We start from the raw sequence: 24,823 nt of genomic DNA on the forward strand, positions 1-24,823 counted from the left end.
GGGACAGGGCCTGTGACGCTGTATAGGAACTCACTCGGCTAATAGCTGCCCTGATTGCTGCCTCGCGCTAGGAAATAAATTAATTACTGTTATAAATATAAAACGTCACTAAAGACCTATAATTTTTACAATCATTTTTAATGTTAAAATATATTTGTCGGGGACCCCCCAAAATCCCAAAATAAATTCTTATGGGTGGTCCCTAATGACTTATGGAGGGTCCGGGACCCCCCCAGACCCCCCTCATTTCGAACCCTGCTTAAACATTTAAGTACATTGAACTTAAATGCTTAAGTTAATTAAATGAAGAGACCATATTAGGTCAACTCAATTAAAATGAGTTGTCAATTTCCCCATTACTCAGTTTAACTGAGGGAATCACTTTCCTCCAATAATTTGAGTAGTCTCAACTTATTAGGGTTTAGGCCTGCACAAAATATTGATTCGAGTCAAAATTATTTTATTACAGATTACCACAATGACAAATTGTTTTTTTTCCCCAACACAAAACAATTGGACAAGCAACAAGACAAACAAACAAACAAAGTTACAAAGTTCAAAGCAAAGGGAGATATTTTCTTTCAAAGAAATCACTTTTTAAGGAAAACAACAAACGGCTGGTAGAGACTACATGACATTCCTCCCAGGTTAGTGACATTACAAACCCTAACATTTTCATAAACCCGCCCCCTGAACACCATTTATAGATTATCATGACAGAATATGCTAACCAATGATTAAAAGATAACTCAAAAGCTACACAAATTCATCAACTAACCATTCAGAAATGTTGTCTACATGTTGTCACTTCTTATTGAGTATCTCCATCTTTCTGATTCCGGTTTAAACATAAAAGGCTAAAAGTTTTTTAAAATTTCAGTGCATGTGTGTGTGAGGTTAAAGGACGCCCTCTGTGCCGGGAGCAGCAGCTCATTTGCATTTAAAGGAACAGACAAAATGAGGCGTTTTTGCTCACCCTCAAAAAGTGACAACTTTAACATGCTATATAAAAATATCTGTGGGTTATTTTGAGCTAAAACTTGGGGTACATCTTGTGAAAAGGAAAAACTCCTTTAAAACCCCTTTAAAAACCTAAGCAGAATATTACTAGAGGATTCTTAAAAAAAAAAAATTATACAGTCTGAGGGTTTTCAATAAATAAATATATCATTCTCCTCTTTTTCTCCCTCTCCTCTCGTCTACATCTGTAATCTGTACTTTGTCCTTAAACATATACCCTCAATGAGTGTCTCTATGGCAGAGTTCACCAATCTCGGTCCTGGAGGGCCGCTGTCCTGCAGAGTTTAGCTCCAACCAGCTCCAACACACCTGTTTGAAAGTTTCTAGTATGCCTAGTGAGACCTTGATTAGCTGGTTCAGGTGTTTAATTGGGGTTGGAGCTAAACTCTGCAGGACAGCGGCCCTCCAGGACCGAGATTGGTGAACCCTGCTCTATGGTCTCTTCTTCTATCAGATCTCCAAGAGTGAAGAGAATGATGGAGTACTATAACACCTCCTGACCAAACAACAGAAAATCATGCCGTTAACTCAGGTTTCATTTGTGTTAGTGAATCCAGGAGCATCAACTAGAGACACAGATCTTGCCTTTGTTTCTCTTGTAATTTCCTCTCTCTATTTCTGCTGTTCCTCCTCTTGTCTTAATGTCTTAATATCTTGAAGCGTGTCATTACTGTAGTGTCCTCCTCCATTCTGCTCTATCATTGTGTCAATCTTCTTCAGTAGTTCATTCACCTGCTTTCTTTTTCTCATATTTGTATTGTTGAAGACATGATATCTGCCTCCACACTGACCAACTAGACTGTTTAAAGCACTGTTCTGCTTAATGAGATTCTTAATGGGCTCATCTAGCTGATCTCCATGAGTGAAGAGAATGATGGAGTATTTTAACATTTCCTCACCAAGCATCATCTCAATCATCTGAAGAATCTGCTGATCCTCCTCAGTGATCCTCATACTCACAGGAAACACAATGAGAAAAGCGTGTGGTCCAGGTTTGGATAAATAAACACTTCTCGCTATCTCCTTCATTAACTCATCAGGATTCATCAGTGTGTCAAATAGTCCAGGAGTATCAACTACAGACACATATCTGCCTGAAACAGTGCCGTGAGCATCTGAACATTTATTGGCATATGATTTAAACTCTCTTTGTCCCAGTATTGTGTTTACAGTTGCACTCTTCCCAACACCACTTCTACCCAGAAGAACAATCCGTCTGGATGGGAGACTGACAGCAGGCACTCTTTGCAGTATTTTTGACACTGTATGAAAAAAGAAAACAGATCAAACAATCACTTATTTTACCTTTACATGTACTTTACACACTGCTCTAACTTACTTTTCTAATATACTACAGTTACAGTAAATACTAATGCTGTAGCTGAATAATGGGGACAATATTAATGCTGCTTACACTCAAATAACTGTTGAATTTAAATTTAAAAATGGACAAATTTAAAAACATAAACATTCACAGACGTGAAAATAACCTTAAATGGTTTATGGATGTTTTGGAATAAAGACACTAAGTAGATTATTCTTCAAAAAATGAAAGTGTAAAACAAATTGTAGAAGTTAAAATTTACTGTAAGCGCGTGCGACCACCGGACACCGCCCTCTTACCTGGACCCTTCCCATCTCTTCACTACCCTTCACGATTCCCTGGCACAACGAGGACACCAGATCCCCTTTTATTTCTACACTTTATTTTCCCATTTTTGGACATTTTTTGTTTATTTTATTTAATAAATACCTCTCAGAGGCTTGACACCACTCTCACTGTGTCTGTCGTTTGCTCCTCCCGCCAAAAAGGGAATACTAATATTTGTATGTTTTAAAAGCAATTACAGTTATGATAATATCACATGTTTTTGTTGAGCATATAATGAAATACATTTATCATAATGTAAAAATTGTTAAAACATTATGAGCTCAATAATTTTTTTTTTTCGTTTTGAGAAAATTATTACATTATGAACATTTTATTACAAGAATAATGTAATACTTATTACATCATGTGCAGTTTTTACATTATGCAAAGTTATTACATTATGAGTTGCTACAACATCTACTAGTCGACTAGAAACATGTTTATTAGAGCGCAGCCCTACAGTTTACAACTGTGTCTAATCTGCTTTCAGCCTGTATTTCAGGAATATCCTGCAAAACTTCAGCAAATGAATGAAGCTCTTCAAGACTTATTTTAACATGAATGCAGTAGATGATTGTGAATGCAGAATCAGAGCACAACTATTTCAACAGCACTCAAAACAATCTTAGCAAGCGTAAATAGGTCTCTCTCTAATTAAGTTAATATTTCTACTCACGGTTTGTTGGACTTTGCTGTTTCTGTTTCTCCCATTCCTCTCGTTCGCTCTTCATCTCCTCACACATCTCTCTCTCTTTCTTCTCCTTATCTTTCATTAGTGTATTATATCTTTCTTCTCTCTCATTGAACTCTTGTTCTCTTCTCTTTTTCTCTATGTCAAGATTCTGTTGTTCTTCCTCCATCATCATCTTCATTCTCTTCTTCTCTTCATCTTGTTTCTTCATCAGTTCTTCTTTCTCATTCATTACCGTTTTAAATCGTTTTTCTCTCTCATTAACCGATTCTCTTCTCTTTCTCTTTTTGTCATGATTCTGTAGTTCTTCCTCCATCATCATCATTTTCATTTTCCCTTTCTCTTCTTCTAGTTTCTTCATCAGTTCTTCTCTTTCTCTGTCCAGTTGCTCCACTTTCTCCATCATCCTCATTTTTATTCTCTCTTTCTCTTCTTCATGTTTGTTTGTCAATTCTTCTCTTTCTCTGTTCAGTTTCTCCATCAGGATCTTCATCTTGTTTTCTTCTGCTTCATGTTTAGATTGAAGTTCTTCTTTCTCTCTTTCCATTCTCTCTTTCTCTTGTTTCAGTCTCTCATTAAATTCATCACAGACTCCCTGTTCTTTCTCTATTCTTTTCTCATCCTCTTCTTCTATTTTCATATTTTCTTCTAGTGTCTCCCATTCCTCTCGTTCTCTCTTCATCTCCTCACGCATCTTCTCCGCACTCTCTTCTTTCTCTTTAATTTCTCTTTTATATTGATTTTCTCTCTCATTAAACTCTACTTCTCTCCTCTTTCTCTCTTTCTCTTGATTCTTTAGTTCTTCCTCCATCATCTTCATTTTCCCTTTCTCTTCTTCTAGTTTCTTCATCAGTTCTTCTCTTTCTCTGTCCAGTTGCTCCACTTTCTTCATCATCCTCATTTTTATTCTCTCTTTCTCTTCTTCGTGTTTCTTCATCAGTTCTTCTCTTTCTCTGTTCATTTTCTCCACTCTCTCCTCCATCAGGATCTTCATCTTGTTTTCTTTTGCTTCATGTTTAGACTGAAGATCTTCTTTCTCTCTTTCCATTTTCTCTCTCTCTTCTTTCAGTCTCTGATTAAATTCATTAGAGACTCCCTGTTCTTTATCTCTTCTTTTCTCATCCTCTTCTTCTCTTTTCATCTTTTCCTTTAGTTTCTGTTTCTTCCATGCCTCTCGCTCTCTCTTAATCTCTTCACGCATCTTCTCCGCACTCTCTTCTTTCTCTTTAATTTCTCTTTTGTATTGCTTTTCACTCTCATTAAACTCTACTTCTCTTCTCTTTCTCTCTTTCTCTTGATTTTGTAGTTCTTCCTCCATCATCTTCATTTTCACTTTCTCCTCTACTAGTTTCTTCATCAGTTCTTCTCTTTCTCTGTCCAGTTGCTCCACTTTCTCCATCATCCTCATTTTTATTCTCTCTTTCTCTTCTTCATGTTTCTTCGTCAGTTCTTCTCTTTCTCTGTTAATTTTCTCCACTCTCTCCTCCATCAGGATCTTCATCTTGTTTTCTCTTGCTTCATATTTATATTGAATATCTTCTTTCTCTCTTTCCATTCTCTCTCTCTCTTTCACTCTCTGATTAAATTCATCACAGACTCCCTGTTCTTTCTCTCTTCTTTTCTCATCCTCTTCTTCTCTTTTGGCCTTTTCCTCTATTTTTTGTTTCTCCCATTCCTCTCGTTCTCTCCTCATCTCATGGATCTCTCTGTCTTTCTTTTTCATTTGTGTTTTATACCGTTCTTCTCTCTCATTAAACACCCTTTCTCCTCTCTTTCTCTCTTTCTCATGATTCTGTCTTTCATTCTCTATTCTGTTCATCATTTTGTCTATTTCTGTGTTGTATATGGTCTGAAGTTTTTCTTTTTCTTGCCTTGTTTGCTCTATTTCATGTCTAAATGTCTCTCGGTCTTGTCTCATCTTGTCTCGTATCTCTCTTTCTTTCTCTTGTATTTGTGTTTTATATTGTTCTTCTCTTTCTATATATTCTTCTCTTTTCTTCCTCTCGTTCTCTATTCCGTTCATCAGTCGTTCTGTTTCGGTGTCGTATTTGATCTGCAGTTGATCTTTTTCTTTTTTTATTTTCTCTTTTTCTTGCCTAATTTGATCAATTTCATTTGTAAGTATCTCTCGTTCTTGTCTAATCTCTTCTTCCAGTTTGTCCACCAGTTCTTCTCTTTCTCTGACTCTGTCCATCAGGATCTTCATCTGTTGTTCTTGTCTTTCTCTCTCCATCTGTCTGAACATCTTACATGAGTAGAAACTCTCTCCGTTTGCTTTCACCATGTTGTCTATCTTCTCCAGTAGATCAGACACCTGTGTTCGGTCTCCAGTCTGATTATTATTGAACACATGATATCTGTTTCCACACGCTTCAATCAGATTCATCAGAGGAGATCCAGGTTTTCCCAAACACTGTTCAATGGTTTTGTCCTTCAGATCATCTCCTCTGGTGAAGAGCACCATGGTGAACATTAAAGATTTCTCCCCAAACGTCTCTTGGATGATCTTCACTGATGTTGCTTCTTCTCGAGTGAATCGTTGTCCTAAATTGAGCACAATGATGAACACATGCGGCCCAGGCAGGATCATGGAGATGCAGTGTCTGATTTCTCTCTGGATCTCTTCATTAGTCAGTTCAGTATCAAACAGTCCTGGAGTGTCGATCACAGTAACGTGTCGGCCGTTGATGTCAGATGTTTCTCTCTGACTCTCTTTAGTCACTGACTCTTGAGATGTTTCTGCTGTAAATGCATTTCTTCCTAAGATTGTGTTTGCTGTTGCACTTTTCCCAACTCCAGTTTTTCCCAGCAGCACAATCCTCAATTCATCTGTGTTTTCACGTGAACCTGAAAATGTAAAAGATTAAAAAGCATTAAAAGCAAAACAAATCATACAGAAATGTAAGAAACCATCTTAATTTATTCAAGTGACAAGATCAACAGGGGAATTGGGGATCACTATTATAAATTGCTATTTTAATGTCAAACAAGTTTATTGTTACAGTTATACCAATTAAAATTATAAAGTGTTGTGCCTCTTTCCTTTTCCATAACTGAAAGAGTTTAATAAGCTTTGGCACAAATTACCCCATACCTGTAGTAAGTTCACGAGTTCACACTTACATCAAATTAAACATAGTACATAGCAAACACTCCAGTGTTAAATTAACACTCCTGGGAGTTTATGAGTCCACATTCAAGAGTGTAAAGTGGTAAAATATGAGTGTTAAATTAACACTCAAGAGTGTTAAAGTTAATGAGCTAATTAAGTGATTAATTGAGTGATGATTGATCATTATTGAAGACACCTGATGTTAACAAGCAGAATCACTGAAGGAGAAAATCTCAAATTGTAAGCCACCGCTATGGCGATCATTGTTTGCTTTAGTTGGGCTCTTGACCCTTATATTATTAACTTTAGATTTTGTTTGGCTGCTGTTAGTGAGTTATAACAGCCAGATGAATAAAGAAAAAAGTGATCTGATGGTGTTGGTTATGTTATGACAATCATCATTTGAACTTGATCACTGAACTCATTAAGATCCTTATTTCTGACTTAGATTTATGTTGTTGATCACAGAATAACTGTGATTCTGCATAAATATCCAGAATTTTAGATAAATAAAATTTGTAAAAAAAAAAGAAAAAAAAAAAAGGAAATCTCTCTTTTCACACACAGACATCAAGATTCAGTCAATGCATCTCAACAATGGTGACGAGCAGAATATTCAATTAGGAAAAGTAAATTACATAGACAATTCAGATCATAATTTATTCATACCGCAATGCATGATGGGAGCCATTTATGAGTTGTGATTGGTGGCAGCCACTGCAACATGCTTTATTATTGTCACCATTGTTGCGATTCACAGGCTGATTATTGATGTCTGTGTTTCTAAATAAATTTATTAAAAGTATTTAGATCAGAATAATGTTTATGAAATATTTTGGATTATATGAAAAATACTGATAATCAAATGCTGTAGAATCACAGAGCTGCTGTAATTAACAAGTTAAACCAAACTACCTCAATAAGTTTAATTTTTCAGATCACAGCATGATTATGTCAAAACATAACCAACACCATCAGATCACATTTTTCTTTGTTCATCTGACTGTTCTAAATCAATAACAGCAGACAAACAAAATCTAAAGTAAACATTGATCACCATAATGTTGACTTACAATTTGTAATTTTCTCCTTCAGTGATTCTGCTTGTTATTATCAGGTGTCTTCAATAATGCTCAATCATCACTCAATTAATTAGGTTTAATTATCTGAACGTGCTCCTGCCAAACTTTGTTTAATAAAACATAATTTCACGAGTTCACACTTACATCAAATTAAACAGAATAAAGATTATGCGTATTTGGCGTGCTGTCTGGGGGAGGGCTCTGAGTTCGGAATTTTGGCCTGGACCCTGAGTACTCCCCAAAAAGCAAAAAGAGCAACGGACATCCGCCAGACTAAACACCCCCGAAAACGCAGAGATTTGGCGGGCTGGCGTTTTGAGAAAAAGCCTGGTTACTTGACCAGAAGGGCACGTGTTGCCTTAGACAGGAGCAGCTCACAGCGCCGGGTGGACAGGCCCTGCTAGCCCACGAACAGGGAGCAGTCGTACTTTGGAACAACCAGTAGGGAGGGCTCGCGGCGTCGGACTGGCGAGTCTTACCGGCCGATGAATGAGGAGCAGTGTGATTTAAGTTTCTGACCAGGAGGGCCCGTGTTGCCTCTGACAGGAGCAGCTCACAGCACCGGGCGGAAAGGCCCTACTGGCTGATGAATGAGGAGCAGTAAGATTTGGAAACGCCAGATCGGGAGGGCTCACAACGCTTCTTGACCGGAGCAGCTCACGGCGTCAGACGGGCAAGCTCTGCCGACCGATGGGCGGGGAGCAGCAAGATTAAGGATTAAGGATTAAGTTTTTTTTTTTTTTTTTTTCGCTGAACAGAAAGAGAAAACGGGAAAGAGGAGCATGAGTACTCAACCGGGAGATTTTCTCATTGCATCTGCTGTGAGACCAATGCTCGCTGGATGGAGAAAGAGGAAACCAATGCATGCTACTTCCGCTGGGAGACCAATGCTCGCTGGAGGGAGAAATAAAACCCAGGTGGACAACCTGGAGGAGTTTTAATCGATGAAGCTTTGGTGTTTCTGGAACCAAAAGCGAGTCACAGGTTTTTTGGAATCATCTATGAATAGGGGTTCAAGAAGGGATTTAGCCTGATAGCTTCTCCATTGAAGATATGCCAGAATAGACTGGTATGGTTGGATTGACTATGAGAGGTTGTCTGGTGTCAGGGTGGGTGGGCTGGAATCGTTGCATCCCTTTGATCAGGAGGGAGGTTTGTAAATTATTTATCTCTGGGTAGGGGGTGCCGTAAATGTAGCCTTACCGCTGTTGATATGGGAGATGAATGAGGAAACATCTCCATGCAGTCAGGATTGGATGGTTCTGGGGGAAACTGCTTGGAGGATGGTGTCAAGCGATGTGTCGAGTAGGGGTTTTAACAAGTGAGTTACGGGAATATTAATTCTGAATAGTAAGGTACTGTAGAGAAAACATCACTGCTGCGGCAGTGGAGAAAATTTGCCAGAGAACAGAGCTCTTGTGGGAGCCGAGGTGACATTGCTGCGGCTTTGGAGAACTTTACAAAGAAACTTAGCTCCGTGGGAGCGGGTATGTAACACTGCTGCGCAGTGAAGGCAAGTTTAGACAGAAACTGAGCTCCTTCAGGAGTGTGAGGGGACGGCAAGTTTAGCCAGAGAAACTTGACTCTTGTGGAAGGAGAATGGACTGCTGACAATGAAAAAGGTTAACTAGAGGAATGCCAGAGACGGAGCTCCTGTGGGAGCGGAGGATATGACACTCCCAAATAGCAACATTGTTTCGGCCAAGATCCGGCCCACATCTGGCACTTGTGGAATGCGGATCTGGCCCACATGCAGCGTGGAATGACGGCACTTGAGTGGACCGCTCCTGTTTGCCAGATCTGGGCCACAAGCAGGCCATAGCAATGCCACATGTCAGCCTAGAGCAAAGAAATAAACCAGAACTGGACCTTATCTGAGCCACAAAATCTGTGTATATTAAATACAGAGTCATCTCAGTCTTAATAAGCCTGTTAACAAGCAGAATCACTGAAGGAAAGAAGAGAACAGAAAAAGAGACGAGCAGAAACACAACTACAACTGACTTCAGACACAGTCTCAGATGAAATCAACTGAAGAGAAAAGAAGACATTAAATCTGTGAAGATCTCAGCAGAGGAGGATTAAACAACTCCACAAACAGCATTACCAGCTTCACTTATTACTAACCAGACTGACTTTATTTCTGGCAGACGTCTACAGAAGTTTTTATTAGCACATCTTAATGATTGAAAATGACTTATTTTAAAAACGTAATTCAAAGACTGAATGTCTAGTTTGGCGGTTAGTGTACCCTGTGATTCTATAGTCTGCATTTATTTTAAACAGACAAATAATCATCAATTAACTTGTACTTTTGACAATAAAACAAAAATATATTAATCAGAGTGTGGCTTATTTTGTTTACATTTTAAATGTTTTTATGATAAAAATGCAATACCCCACCCATTGGTATCACTATGGTATTTGGTACGGGGGCCCAGCAAGATGGTTTGTACCCAGGGCCCAAAATTTGGTGCTACGCCCCTGTATATAATTCAAATGTAATAATTCAAATAATTTTGTAATGTTTCATGCTGTAGTTTAAGACTCATTTTCTGGTCATTACCTTGTAGTAAAAGTGTCTCTAGTGAATGAATTTTATTTTTCATCGCTTCAAATTTCAGCAGTTTTTTCATCTGTGCCTCCAGAAATTTATTTATTTTATTTATTTTTATTTATTTATTTATTTATTTGTTCGGGACAGTGCACATTAATTGACAATCTAACATTTCTGTACAGACTGTAAATGAGCCAGGTTATAGCATAAATGCTAATTTTCACCTGTAGTCCCGAGATGATACCGAAATGACTCTGTGGAGAAAAACTCTCCTCTGTTTTCTTCCACCATCTGCTCAATGTTCTCCATCAATGTGGACACTTGTGTGGTGGGACCAAAGAAATTATGTCGTCCTCCAAAACTCTCAATGACAGACTGTGTTTCTTCATTGAGTTCTGCTGTCTGATGCTCTGAATTCTGCATTATGAGGATCATGATGTGTTTGTTGATTCTTGAGCTGAAGATCCTCTGGATCTCCTCCATTTCTGCTTTGTCTTCATTATTGAGTGGAGCATCAGGAATAATGAGGAGGAAAACATGAACTCCAGGATCACAGAGAGACACACAGCGGAGAGTCTGGCGCATCACTTCCTCCTCTGAGAGTCGAGTGTTGAACAGAGCTGGAAGCTCCACCAGACTGATCACACGACCATGAAGATCCACGCCTGATCTTCTGTCTTTCTGCTGCAGGATACGCTCTGATATGGAGGATTTTAATGTGCCGTCGCTCCCGCACACAACCAGATTCAGCTTCTCTCCGACTGAAACTGATAAAATAACATTTAAAAACTGTTCATTTATCACTAGAAACATCAAATATCATCACACTCACGTCTTTCTGTGGCCTGTTGGCTCATTGTGAAATACTGTGAACCTTCAGCACAATCCAGGTGCCGCCCATCATTCATTTGCACAATCTCCTCAAACGTCTGCAGAAGATCATCAGGAGAGCTGCTTCTCTGAAGACTGAAGTGTCTGAAGCATTTCTGAATGATTTTCTGTAGGATGTCATTGGTTTCAGTCGGCTCTTGTGTGGTGAGTATCATGGTGTGTTGATAAACCCGCTCAGAGAAAGAGTCCAGCACCTTCTCCACACACTCTTGATCTTCTGCTGAACACTGATCATGTTTAAGGAGCAGAACGACCACGTGAGGTCCTGGATCAGACAGATACACACACTCTCTCACAGTCTGTGTGATCTGATGATCTGAGATGTGTGTCTGGAGCAGCTGAGGACTGTTGATGATGGTCACATGTCTGTCCTTCAATCTTCCTCCAACTCTCTCTACAACATCTGGAGGAGCTTCACTGTCAAACGCTGCTCGCCCTAATATGAAGTTTCCCACTCCACTGTTTTCTGACACACTCTTCCCCAGAAGAACAATCCTCAGATCACTCACTGAAACACATACATGTTATGACACCAAGATCTTTAGTTTTAATGCATCAACACATGATTTTATATTATTACATAAAACAAACAAATAATGAGAATGTGTGTCCGGAGGGAATAACAGAAGGGAAGTATGGGTTGTTGCATCTTATGACACCAAGTTCGTTTTAATGCATCAACATCGTCATTCAGAATTTGAATTTCAAACTTTGTTTTGAAGTGAGTAAAACTGATTCATAAAAACAGGTAAAAAAATAGGATCAAATGTATTGATTCTCTAAAGGTGTTACTGCAGTACACAATAACAATTTAAGGTCTAGCAGCTCAAATGAAGCAAAGCACATAAAAAGTGTAATATAAGGTGTAATTCAATTTTTTTTAAATTAAAATAACCCATAATCCAGCAACAGCTCGCGCGCCTATTGGCTGCTCTGCGGCAACTGCTGCAACCTATCAGTGCGTCTTGGCATGACTCCAGTGCCAATGGGAAGCCTTCCCGCGCTGTCGTCATAGCCTGCCAGAACAGGGTGTGGCTTCGCCTATAAAACCCCACTGCACAGGTTGCACAAGTGATTTCGTCTCCTTCAGCAAAGGACTTCTCTGGTTCCAGAGAGAGAAGCAACGCCGTCGATCAGCATATCAGCGGGACGAGCTCGAGTCAAGGACCCGGCTGGATATTCGCCACCTTCGCTCGCTGTACCTGCTGCGCTCCCGGCGCTCATATCCTTTACAATCTCTCCGTGTGTGTTCGCCGCTGCGACACACACGTTTTTTCCTCTAAAAGAGCTAGGCATTTTTCAATGCTCATCATGTCCTGCGGCTCCTGCCGAGCCGTTCTCAGCGACGGGGACCGCCACGAGCTGTGCGCTTCCTGTCTGGGAAAGGACCACGCGGATCACGCGCTCGCCGAGGGCGGCCGCTCCCTTCCTCCCCGAACTGCATGACGAGCTCTCCAAGTCATGGGGAGCTCCGTACCCAGCCAGGCTAAAATCCTCTGTCTCTTCGACGCTCTCCGCGGTTGACAGCGCGAAAGACAGGGGATATCTTTGTGTTCCTCCCGTCGAGGAAGCGGTAGTGACTCACTTGTGCCCGCCCTCTGCGGGTTGGCGGTCCAAGCTGAGCCTACCCACTAAAGCCTGCCGAACGACTTCGACGCTGATCGGTCGCGCCTACGCCACCGCCGGTCAAGCTGCCTCCGCTCTGCATACCATGGTCGTTTTGCAGATCCACCAGGCTAACCTTCTCCGGTCACTGGACGAGGCTGGCCCATCTGCGGAGTGCGTGACGGACTTGAGGAGCGCAACAGATTTAGCTCTCAGAGCTACCAAGACCGCTGCTCAAGCTATTGGCCGCAACATGGCCGCTCTCACCGTCACTGAGCGTCACTTGTGGCTAACGCTGTCCGACATGTTCCTCGACGCCCCCTTGTCACCAGCGGGTTTGTTTGGTGAAGCCCCTCGGTGAAGGGCTTCACGGAGCGTTTTACAGAGGTGCAGCAAACGTCCCAGGCCATGAGACATTTTCTGCCGCGGCGTTCTAGTTCCGCAGCAGGCAGCGCTAGGCAGCGCCCAGTGCCCACCCCTACACGAAAACACTACCCTCACTGTGTGTCACACTCATTCAAGGTCGAAAACAATAAAGCTGGCTCAAGCCGCCCGACCGCTAAGTGTAAGAATTGTGCCTACTCCCCAGTGTTCACTCTTACACACAAGCACTACCCATGCAGTGTCCCACACCACCACAGGGTCCATATCAGTCAAACTGGCTCACGCCGTTCATGTTCTAAGTGTAGGAAATGTGCCCGCTGTACAGCGCTCACCCCCGCTTGTGAATATGACTGTATCTGCGCCGCGCACACACATAGAGCCTCAATGTGTGAGCGCGCGCACTGCCAGTGTGATGAGTGCAGGTCACGTGTTTGCCTCTCAGCGCACACACTTTGTGAACAGCTTGCACGTGGCGCGTGGCCCACAGAGCTGTATCTGTATCAAAGCAGCTGCACGCGCTCACGACCGGGCCGCCAGTTACAGAAATACTGCGCGAAGCACTGTATGCCCCACTCAAAATTAACATGATGAACGAAGTACGTCATCATGGCTGGGTCTCCGGGTCCTCGAATATGAGCGACCACAACCCAGATTTCATTCAACCCCTGGCCATTCACGCGAAAGCGTGGGAAAGCATTCCAGGGACTTCAAAATGGGTGCTAAATATAGTGAAATGGGGATACTCGCTACAGTTCGCTTGCAGACCACCGCGCTTCATAGCCCGGGTCGAAACCTCTGTGAATCAGGAAGTAGCACACCTACTTCGCACCGAAATAGCGAATTTACTGAGAAAAGGGACTGTGGAAGCAGTCCCCTCGGCAAGAAGCGAGTCGGGGTTTTACAGCTGTTACTTCTTAGTACCAAAGAAGGATGGCGGGCTCCGCCCTATACTAGATCTCAGACACCTGAACAAAGCGCTGGTGAAGCGCTCGTTCAAAATGATTACAACCAGACAAATTCTCGCTCGAATTCAACCCAGGGACTGGTTTATATCAGTGGATCTGAAGGATGCTTATTTTCAGATCCAAATAGCAGCCCGTCACAGGCACTTCTTGAGGTTCGCCTTCGAGGGCCGGGCTTATCAGTACACCGTTCTTCCTTTCGGCCTGTCTTTGGCACCTCGTACATTTACGAAGTGCATGGACACGGCCCTCGCGCCCCTCAGACGAAGGGGCGTGAGAGTCCTGAACTATCTGGATGACTGACTAATTATAGCACAGTCAAAAGAAGAATTGGTGTTACACAGAACACTACTGCTGACCCATCTCGAGCAGTTGGGTCTCAGAGTCAGCTGGGCCAAAAGCATTCTACTCCCCAGCCAGAAAATTTCCTTTCTGGGGATAGAACTGGACTCCAACTGTATGGTGGCGCACCTGACGCGAGAACGTGCGGCAGTGATACAGCGCCTGGCAGCGACATTCACTGTGGGGAAAAATCTCCCCATCAGAGTGTTCCAGAGGATGATGGGTCTCATGGCCTCAGCCTCGTCGGTACTACAATTGGGTTTGATGAATATGCGCCCTTTTCAACTATGGTTGAGACGGCGAGTACCAGTGCGAGCATGGACCTCAGGTCTGCTCCGTCTCACGGTGAATCAGACATGCGTTTCCGCCCTGAAACCGTGGACGAGACCCGGCTGGTACCAGTCAGGCGTGAACCTGGGCATCGCTTCACGAATCAAAGTGGTCTCGACAGATGCGTCCAACACGGGTTGGGGCGCCCTATACGAAGGGAGACCTTCTATGGGCCTGTGGTCAAATGCAGAAAAGCGTCTCCACATAAACTGTCTAGAGATGAAAGCGGTCGAGAATGCCCTTCAGTTCTTCCTCCCTGCACTGAGGAACCACCACGTTCTAGTCAGAACAGACAACACGTCAGTGGTGTCCTACATAAATCACAATAGCAAAGCGTTTCCTCATATGGAGCCAGCACAATCTGCGCTCACTGAGAGTGGCGCACGTGCCGGGCGTCCTGAACCTGGGTCCACGCTCACTGCCCAATGTTCTTCTCGAAAGAGATGGACGTGCTGGCCCAAAACTGGCCCAGACGCTTGCTGTATGCTTTTCCCCCGGTCGCTCTGTTACCACAGGTAATCAAACGACTCAGGGAGAACAAATGCTCGATACTTCTCATAGCTCCGCTATGGGAAAATCAAGTCTGGTTCCCAGAACTGGTAGAACTAGAGAGCGCGGCTCCATGGCCGATTCCGCTGAGGAAAGACCTGTTGTCTCAGGCCCAGGGAGCGATTTGGAACCCATACCCTGAGCTGTGGGCTCTGCATGTGTGGGCGATCAACTACCACCACTGCACCTCCCAGAGGGAGTGCTGAACATGATCACAGAGGCAAGAGCTCCGTCTACTAGACGGCTTTACAACTCTAAATGGTCAGTTTGCTGAGTGGTGCTCAGCTCATGATTTAAACCCGCTAAAAGGGGAGGTAACGGTGGTTCTTTCTTTCCTACAAGAGCTGTTGGACAGCGGGAGAACCCCTTCCACGCTCAAAGTGTACGTGGCGGCTAAAGCAGCGTTCACAAACCCTGCAAATGGCCAGTCGTTAGGAAAGAACGACCTCATAATTCGTTTCCTCAGGGGTGCTAGGAGGATGAATCCTCCTCGGCCACCCTCGGTTCCGGTTTGGGACCTTTCTACGGTCCTCGAGGCCATGAAGGGCAAACCGTTTGAACCACTGCACACAGTAGGGTTAAAATACCTATTGCTTAAAACCGCTTTTCTGCTGGCGCTAGCCTCAGTAAAACGGGTGGGCGACCTGCACGCGCTTTCAGTAAGCGCAACGTGCTTGGAATTTGGGCCTAATGACTCTAAGGTCATCCTCAAACCAAGACACGGTTATGTCCCTAAAGTGCTTACGACTCCCTTCAGAGCGCAAGTTATCTCCCTCTCGGCCCTTCCTATGTCTGATAGTGAGGCAGGGGTTAACCTTCTCTAACCGGTGAGGGCATTGAGGATTTATGTGGAGTATTCCGCCGTTTTCAGGCAGTCGGAGCAGCTTTTCGTTTCGTTCGGTGGTCGCATTAAGGCGAGACACGGCAGGCAAAAACATCGATTTTCATGCAGTGGTCAATTTTGAGATTTTGGGCTAGTTTACTCCTTCAATATGTGTTCTTTCAAGCTGCTATAAAGAAAACGTTGAAAATATACATTAAGATGTTTATTTTATTACATTTTGTTTACTTGCGGCTGTAAGTTTCTCCCGAATTTACCAGGAAGTAAGCATTACAACGCGACACGCCGAGCTCCGTCTGTTTACTGAAGTCTGTCATGACCGGTATCACTGTGAAGCTCTGAGTCTCCTGCACAACGCTATGTAACCCAAATATGGACATTTCCTTTCTATCAGTAACCAATCGTGAATGTCCAAAGGGGGATTTAAAGCTACGATGATTTCTCATTTAGAGCTATTTAAATCTTTAACTGCCGTTTTCTCAAAATGAGTTTTTGTCATTCTCCAGTAGAAACATCTCAGCCTATGCAGCATCTATGTACACCAAACTTTCCAGTTATACACTTAGCAGTATTCTGAAGATATTTTCAGAGGGATTTGTTAATAAATCATTCCTGGCCTGATTTATGTGACATTTTAATAAAATAAATATGGTGAAAATCTATTTTTTATGGCTATGGACAGTATATTTTGATTTTCTAGGTAATGAAAGCATATATCCTGAAATCCCTCTGAGTTTTTATTTTCATCTTGTGTGTAAACAAAATGAAAAAATAATTTTTCACCTGGCTTTATCATATGTTGAGATCTATCTACCGAAAATATATGCAAAATCGTGCATATTTAATGAGATAATGCCTAATTTGCATAATTAAACATACAAATTTCTAAAACTTGTAATACATTTTTTTTATATACTTGTGAAAGTAATCAACTGAGGAAGTTTCATGGTGATATCTATCATTTTAAAATTTTACCCTATTCACCTGTAGTGTCTCGCCTTAAAGGGCTAGCCATCTCGAAACAGACCCTGTCCAGATGGATAGTGGACGCTATCGCGTCAGCTTATGCATCCAAAGGTCTAAACTGCCCTTTGGGGGTGAGGGCCCACTCGACTAGGGGCATGGCCTCGTGGGCATGGTCAAGTGGGGTTTCTATCCATGACATTTGTATGGCAGCAGGCTGGGCCTCGCTGTCTACATTTGTAAGGTTTTATAACCTGGAAGTACCCACATTACAGGCCAGACTGCTTTCAGTCTGATAATGCTATATTAACGTTGTCTACCCAACTCAGTTTGACTAGACTGTTGATATACTGCAAGTCCTGTGGCCTACGCAGTTTAAGGTGGTCATACTGCCTTAACTGTATGGATACACGTTAATGCACCCATCTCATAACACCGAGTTGTCCCGCCCTGTTATGCCGCTGTGATTGCTTCACTTTACATGAGCCCCAGGCACTGCCCTTGGGACATAAGTGTTTGAAATTCAGCACGCACAGCGTTTTACATAGGGTTCCCGTAGCGTAAGCTAAACTTACGCAACACGAGAGTACTCTCGTAAGAGAACGACACTCGGTTACTAACGTAACCTCGGTTCTCTCAAGAGAGGGAACGAGTGTTGCGTAGCTTGCCGTGCTTGTGCTGCACTTTGGTTTTCGCTTCTAGTCGACTGAAATCACTTGTGCAACCTGTGCAGGGGGGTTTTATAGGCGAAGCCACACCCTGTTCTGGCGGCCTATGACGACAGCGCGGGAAGGCTTCCCATTGGCGCTGGAGTCATGCCAAGACGCACTGATAGGTTGCAGCAATTGCCGCAGAGCAGCCAATAGGCGCGCGAGCTGTCTCGCCTATGTCTGCCTGCTGCAGCAAATGCGTTTTACATTCTAAAAATTAAAGGATAATTTTTTACTTCAGTATTCTCGAGAAAAGGAGTTTTCCCGTAGCGTAAGCTAAACTTACGCAACACTCATTCCCTCTCTAGAGAGAACCGAGGTTACGTTAGTAACCGAGTGTCGTTATTCAGAAGGTTGTATCATACTTTATGTAGGATATTTTTCTCAACACATTCTGCTGTTCTGTTTAATGTAACCAATGCTTGTGTTTATGATGAGCTGTTTGAACTGAACTCAGCTGTCTCTGTAGTTTTCTGATTGTTTTCTCCAGCTGTTAATATCTCAACCAGAAATGACTGACTGATATTACTGATATTTACTGACCTCTGCTGGACATGTTGATATTCTGTTCAACTTCAGTCGTTAGTGGATCATCTTCTCCAGCTCCTGACGTCTGTCTCTTCATCATCCGACGAGAGATAACACTGATTTTACTTCATCAGTAATAAGATTATTACTATACTACATGTACAATATTTAATAATGATGATATTATTATTATCCATAATTGGATATTTTAATATTCTGTTGTTTAAAAATATGGTAACACTTTACAATAAGGTCTAAGTTGTTAACATTAGTTAATGTATTAACTAACATGAACTAACAATGAGCAATACATTTGTTACAGTATTTATTCATCTTTGTTAATGTTAGATAATAAAAATACAACTGTTCATTGTTTGTTCAAGTTAGTTCACAGTGCGTTAACTAATGTTAACAAATACAACATTAGATTTTAATAATGTATTATTAAATGTTAAACTTAATATTAACTAAGATTAAAAAATGCTGTAGAAGTATTGTTCACTGTAATGTTAATGAAACCTTATTTTGAAGTGATATCCAAAATATGTTATGTGTGTTGGTTTTACACACAAGAAAAAAAAGAAAAACTAAATTATTGTTTTTCTGTTTATCTAAGCATACACTTATATTCTCAAAGATATCTTATCTAATTTAACAACTGCCTTGATGACAACAACAAACCACTTGAAAAATGTGTAAAACAACAATAACATTATCCTTTAAATCGTAATTTTAATGCCTACCTTTACACTTCATAACAACCGATAACAATTGTTCCATTTGCACAAAAAATATACTGAAAGTTATTTTATGATTCTCAAGGCATGATCTGAGTTACACAGGTGTGTTTCGTTTTTCTGAAAGTGAAACCAACGATTTCTGCAGCAGAAGCAGCTCATGGTTATTGATTACACTCATAATTACACTTAAATCTTCCTTTTGTGTCGTAGGCCTATATCATTCATATTCACGTTATATTCTACACTAAAAGAGTGCATTTAAAGTAAAGGTGTTACCTGCATGTCGATGTTTGTAATCCCCTTCATCAAAGCAGGAAGAAAGCTGTGTGTGGGCGGGGTTTGTGACGAAACACTTTTCGTTACATGAGGAACATGAGGCTTGTTTGAGATGTGCCTTGCCTGGCCTGAAAAGTATGCGAGAGTAGGAGCGGTTGCAGTGAGAGGAGGAGTGAGAATAGGCAAGCCGGGACAGATCTCTCTTCTCGCAGTGGATCTGTGTGAGATCAAAGATGGATATCGCGGGATTCACGCTCGTTCACAGTGTTGCTAATAAACTAGATGTTATTCAAGTTCTGTTGCTTTTATATGAAAATAAATAAAATGAACAAGACACCCAAAGTACTTGTTATTTAATTCCATTCCAAATACATGTTTATCAATATTTTTTTATAGACATGTGTTTTTATTTATTTTATTTTTTTATAAAAAACCCAAAGAGATCGCACTGTCAGATAGTTTGGGAATATTCACGTATACACATAAAACATGATATCAGAGTTTCGTCACATCACGGTTGTTTAAACCAATGAGCATTAAGCTGTGTCGTCACCAAGTCGTTTCCCATCATGCTTTTGATCAGCGCAGTCAGTGGAGAGCAACTGCGCTCGACTGCAGAATCCGACTGGTGTGCCTTGCGCTCGCGAGAGATTTTTGACATACGTCAGCATGACATCAGAGCAAGGTGGACCGCACTCGGACACATTTCTAACCGGCATGCATCTCTTGCTGATCACCGGTGATCGGTTCTGCGCAGATTTTGCTCATCTCAAACAAGCCTATTAAATACATAGACTCCCCATTGGCCGCTGGATCGAAAGTCAACGGCGCCGCCATACTGTACTTCTTTTGCCTATTATTACTATATGACTTATACTTTTATGGCGCTTTTCCACTACACAGTACCAGCTCGCCTCGGCTCGACTTGCTTGGTTTTCCACTGTGTAAAAGTTGTACCTGTACCTGCTCCCAGGTACTTTTTTTCGTACCACCTCCGGCGAGGTTCTGAGCGAGCTGAGGCGAAACTAAAATGTGACGTGAAAACACGGCACGACTGCTGAGTATCCTGAATAAAAAACAGCAAAAAAAAAACAAATCCATCCAAAAACAGCATACACTCGATTTCCTCCATTGTCCTGAGTGTGTGTCGCGTAGAAGAAGTCACGGCAGTTTCCTGCCGCGTCGCTATGACGACCAGGTACTACTGTGGAGGTACTATCTGCAATGGAAAACGGAGCGAAAAGCGAGACGAGGCGAGGGGAGTCGAGTTGAGCTGGTACTGGTAATGGAAAAGCGCCATTATATTATTTTACTATACACAACTCACTATTTTATTTACTATTTTTATTTTACTGACTATATTATATTACAATTTACGCTATATATACTATTTTATTCAGCTATTATATTAAATATCATACTCATACTGTATACTCAAATGTATTTTAAGGCTAATAATAATAATATGCAATAGAATTGAACTACTAAATCTGACCATTACACTAATACACTACATCAATATTACGCTTATATTTCATTCAATTTATACTGTACTGTAGTAGTACTATTTTTTCCACCATATCATATAAATGTTATATGGTTGTAACATGTTTTACTGGATTCATAAGGACTATCTTATAATTAGGGGTCCAAGCTGTGATATTAACGTTGCCCACCAAAGGAAGCCACAGAATAAAGAATCGTTTAAGCCCAATCCTTTTCTATAAATTTTCATCCATTTTAATGGAAATAAATGCATTCAGTTAATTTGTATGTACTGACAGTAAAAATCAGTGAAACGATAATTAAATGTACAGGGCCATGAAAACACACAGACTGAGAAACTGTTTCACTCTAAAAAGAGATGTGTTAAAAACAACACACAGCATGTGTTGATGGTATTTTGACACATTGTGTATATTTTTAACACACAATGTGAAAGATTATTATTGTGTACATAAAGATATGGTGGAATCCGACTTGTCCCGTAGATGGTCTGCTTGCACACTTTTAACTCGCGTACGAGCAGATCCGTTTCCTCTCTGGGGACGCGTTCGGTCTTTCCACTATCAAATTCCTTCATGTAAATAGCGAATCTGCCATGGTGTGAGCGCAACTGGCATTTAAAGGGAATGGGAGATGAGACTCCCATGGTTAAAAATTATTTATCCCCAAAAAATATTTGTTTTTTTGCAACTCAAAAGACATTTCCTGTAAACTTTTATCTATACTATTTTTATACTCAAATACTGTTCATTCTGTTGTACATCTAATCATAACAGGTCAACAGAGAATTAAACAAAAATAAATTACTGAAGTAATACTTAATTTACAAATTAATTTTATTTGCAAATTGCTCATTGTTATATTTGCACTGTAGGCAAAAGTTATCTTTGGAAATTATGCCCTTACAGCATCCAGTGATTTCTTTCTGATTAGTTTTCTGATTAAACTTTCTTTTTTCTTTTTTTTATTAAAAAAATATAATGTTACAAATACAACAGCATACAAAAAAAAAAAAAAAAAAAAAAAACTAACACATTTGCACACAAGGGGGATTAATGTAGATCTACATAAAGACACTGAAACATTTGTAGATTACATTAATCCCCCTAGACTGGAGGATGGTGAACTGGTGGACAGGTCAGAAACTCAGGACGTGGTGTGTCTGTTAATGTCTCCTTCCCCGTAGAGTTGGAAACGCAGAACAAGGCTGTGTCTACCCGGGGGACATATCTATCCCTATAGGAGATTGAAATCCGGCACCTCTCCGATCCTGGAGTGTGATTGGCCACTGGTGTCTGAAGTAGCCACGGTGTTGCCCACCCTAGTGTGGAACTCATTTACATAGCATAAAGTGCAGTGTTAAAACAGTTCCTTTACCGTTTTACCCTTGTATTTCTTCCTTACCAAACCTCTTTTAAAATATTCAAGGCATCATATGGAACAGATAGAGCCCAAACATGATGAGAAATGATTAAGTCGTCGTCGTACATGCATTCACTTCTCTGTTAATAGGTCTGTCCCGTCAACTGTTGAGTTAACAGTCAATAACCATTAACATAAAATTTCATGTAAGTTGAAGTGGATGTTTTGCAGTTCAAGGCCTTCAAACATATGTATGAATGGATTTAGATAGGTCTCTGTGGCCTCTCTCTTTGCTGATGCATCCAGGAGGAATTTTTATGGCAGTTCTTGTCTAACCCTTAGGAATGGGTTTGGTGGTTAGAGTCAACCTGTAGACCATTGGGAAGTCCTCTCCTCTGTGGTGGTGGGTGCAGAAGGTCTCCCTTCCTGTCCTGTAAGAAGTGTCTGCCAGTTGTTTTAGCATCTAATCTGATGTTGCTGATCATTTGTTGATCACATGTTCATTCACCAAGGATCCAATCACAGTGTGGCACAGCTTCTTCCATACTGGCCATTAGAGAGGGGCCTTGCCATAAACTGGTCCCTGCAATGCCATCTTAACTGATGTTCACCACAAAAGTATACTTTTAAGAGTTGAAGTACACAAAAAATACACTTTCGATACAATTAAGCACTCTTTTTTTCACAAAGGTGGGAAGTAACTATAATAATAAAAGTAGCATTAATATTGTTTTTGATAATACAAATATCACAGAATGACACAACTGCCTGGTTTATTTTTCAGTTTTTCAATTTCTTCTAGTAGCTTTTTTATTTCTTCTCCTTTCTGGTCCTGCAGATGTTGATAGAGTTTTTCCAGTAGTTCATGTTGTTTCTGACGTTCTTCCAGCATCTCTTTGAGCTCCTGAACGTGCTGCTCATTTCTCTCTCTGAAATCATTCATTTCTTCTGCTTGTTTTCTGGTTTCATCTTCATGTTTCTTTTTTATGATTTTTATTTCCTCTTGATGTTTCCTTTTAATTTCATCTTTCTCTTTCTCTTCTCTTTCTTTTCTCTTCTTTTCCTCTTCATCTGTTATTTTTTTCTCTTTTTCTTGCTCTTTTTTCAGATTTTCAATCATTTTCTCCCATCTCTTTTTCTCTTCTTCTCGTCTCTCATCATCTTCTAGTTTCTTTCTCTCCCACTCCTCTTTTCTTCCTCGTTCCAGTCGTTCATAATGTCTTTTCATTTGAGTTTTCTTTTCTTCATATTCTCTCTCTTTGTCTTCTCTTTCTTTTCTCTGTTTCTCTCTCTCCTCCTCTATCTTCTGTCTTTCTTCTTCTCTCTCTTTTTCAAATTTCTTTCTCATTTTCTCCAGTTCTTCTTGTTTTTCTCTCAGTTGGTCCTCATGTCTCTCTTTTCTCTTTCTTTCATCTTCCTCTCGTTCTCTCATTTGTCGTTTCTTTTCATCCTCCCATTCTCTCTGCTGTCGTTTAATTTCCTCCTGAATCTCTTTTCTGTCAGTTTCAGCCTCTTTATTTTTTCTTTCCCATCTCTTTCTTTCTTTCTCTTCTTCTTCATTCCTCTTTTTCTCCTCACATTCTCTCTTTTTTGTTTCTTCTTCTTCTTTCTTTTGTACCTCAGCTAAAATGCATGCTTGTTGAGTCATCTTTCTTGATCTTGTCTGTATTTCTCTTCTCTCTTTCTATCTTCTTCTTCTCTTTCTTTTTGCTGTTTTTCATATTGTGATTTTTGATTTTCAATCTCTCTCTGCATCTCTTCTATTTTTTGATAATGTTCAGCTCTTTGCTGCTCTTCCTCTTCTGATCGTTTCTGGTTTTCAGTCTCTCGTTTCTTCTGTTCTGCTTTCTCTTTCTCTTCAAACTCTTTTCTAAATTTTTCCTCTTTTTCTCTGAATTGATTCTCCATTTTCTTTCTCTCTTCGTCTGCTCTTTGTTTCTCTTCCTCGAGTCTCTTCGTCATGATTTTAATGTCCATCTCATATTTGGTTTGTAATTCTTCTCTCTGACTCTGAATTTCTCTCTCTCTCTCTTTCAGTATTTCATCCATTCTCTTTTTAATAGACATCTCTGCCTCCTCAAACATGCTGTTAGTGAAGTATCGACCATCATTAGAATTTTTATCATGTTTAACAGTTTAATCACTTGAGTTTTGTCTTGTTTCTCTCTGTTATTGAAAGCCAGGAATCTGTTTTCACAATCTCTGATCAGTTTCTTCAGTTCTGCATTGTTTCCTCTCTTCACATAATCCTCTATAGATTCACCCTCAAGTTCGTCTCCTCTAGTGAACAGAACGATGCTGAACTGAGCAGATTTTGGGCCAAAGATATTCTTTATCAGATCTGTCTGTTTCTTCTCTGGTGAATCTCCCCAAACTCAACACAATGACAAACACATGAGGTCCAGGTGATGAAAGTGAAATGCATTTCATTATTTCTTCCACTGCTAGTTCATTTGTCAGTGTTGTGTCAAAGAGTCCTGGAGTATCAACAACAGCTACTGATCGACCATCAACTTCACCAACTCCCTTCTCACAAATTGTCGTCACTGAATCCATGCTTGGTTGACTTACAAACTCATTTCTTCCCAGAATAGTGTTTCCCGTTGCACTCTTTCCATTTACTGTCCTCCCGATCAGCACAATCCTCAAGCACTTCAGATAATCCGAACATTCAGCACCTGAAATGTATGTATGTATTAATGTCAATTTTATTATTATTAA

General features: G+C 40.9%; 2 protein-coding genes across 3 annotated transcripts in view; one reads left to right on the forward strand and one right to left on the reverse strand.

Moving 5' to 3' along the window:
• The window catches only part of LOC308697603 (uncharacterized protein), a 641,328-nt gene that overhangs the window by 547,862 nt on the left and 68,643 nt on the right, over positions 1-24,823 (forward strand). The gene's annotated exons all lie outside the window — the stretch shown is intronic.
• Positions 1,549-19,286, reverse strand: LOC308701543 (uncharacterized protein). 2 transcript variants are annotated; one of them, XM_081383892.1, is made up of 6 exons: positions 19,235-19,286; positions 18,234-18,309; positions 10,946-11,512; positions 10,338-10,880; positions 3,348-6,209; positions 1,549-2,282 (listed from the first exon to the last, which is right to left on the reverse strand). In XM_081383892.1, the coding sequence occupies exons 1-6, from the start codon at positions 19,262-19,264 to the stop codon at positions 1,633-1,635; spliced, it is 4,728 nt and encodes a 1,575-aa protein (XP_081240018.1). In that variant the 5' UTR covers positions 19,265-19,286; the 3' UTR covers positions 1,549-1,632. The 2 variants fall into 2 exon arrangements, with proteins under 2 accessions (XP_081240018.1, XP_081240019.1); XM_081383893.1 differs by having other exon boundaries at positions 10,338-10,874; positions 19,235-19,282.

The sequence above is a fragment of the Scardinius erythrophthalmus genome (genome assembly GCF_964197995.2).
Source record: "Scardinius erythrophthalmus genome assembly, chromosome: 1".
NCBI lineage: Eukaryota > Metazoa > Chordata > Actinopteri > Cypriniformes > Leuciscidae > Scardinius > Scardinius erythrophthalmus.

Bases quoted from the DNA above. Each gene is read 5' to 3' on its own strand.
- LOC308701543 (XM_081383892.1), bottom strand. From the start codon at position 19,264: ATGAAGGGGATTACAAACATCGACATGCAG. The intron at 18,310-19,234 runs GTAACACCTTTA...CGGATGATGAAG, and splicing joins TTACAAACATCGACATGCAG to AGACAGACGTCAGGAGCTGG. The intron at 2,283-3,347 runs GTGAGTAGAAAT...TTTTTCATACAG, and splicing joins ACAGCAAAGTCCAACAAACC to TGTCAAAAATACTGCAAAGA.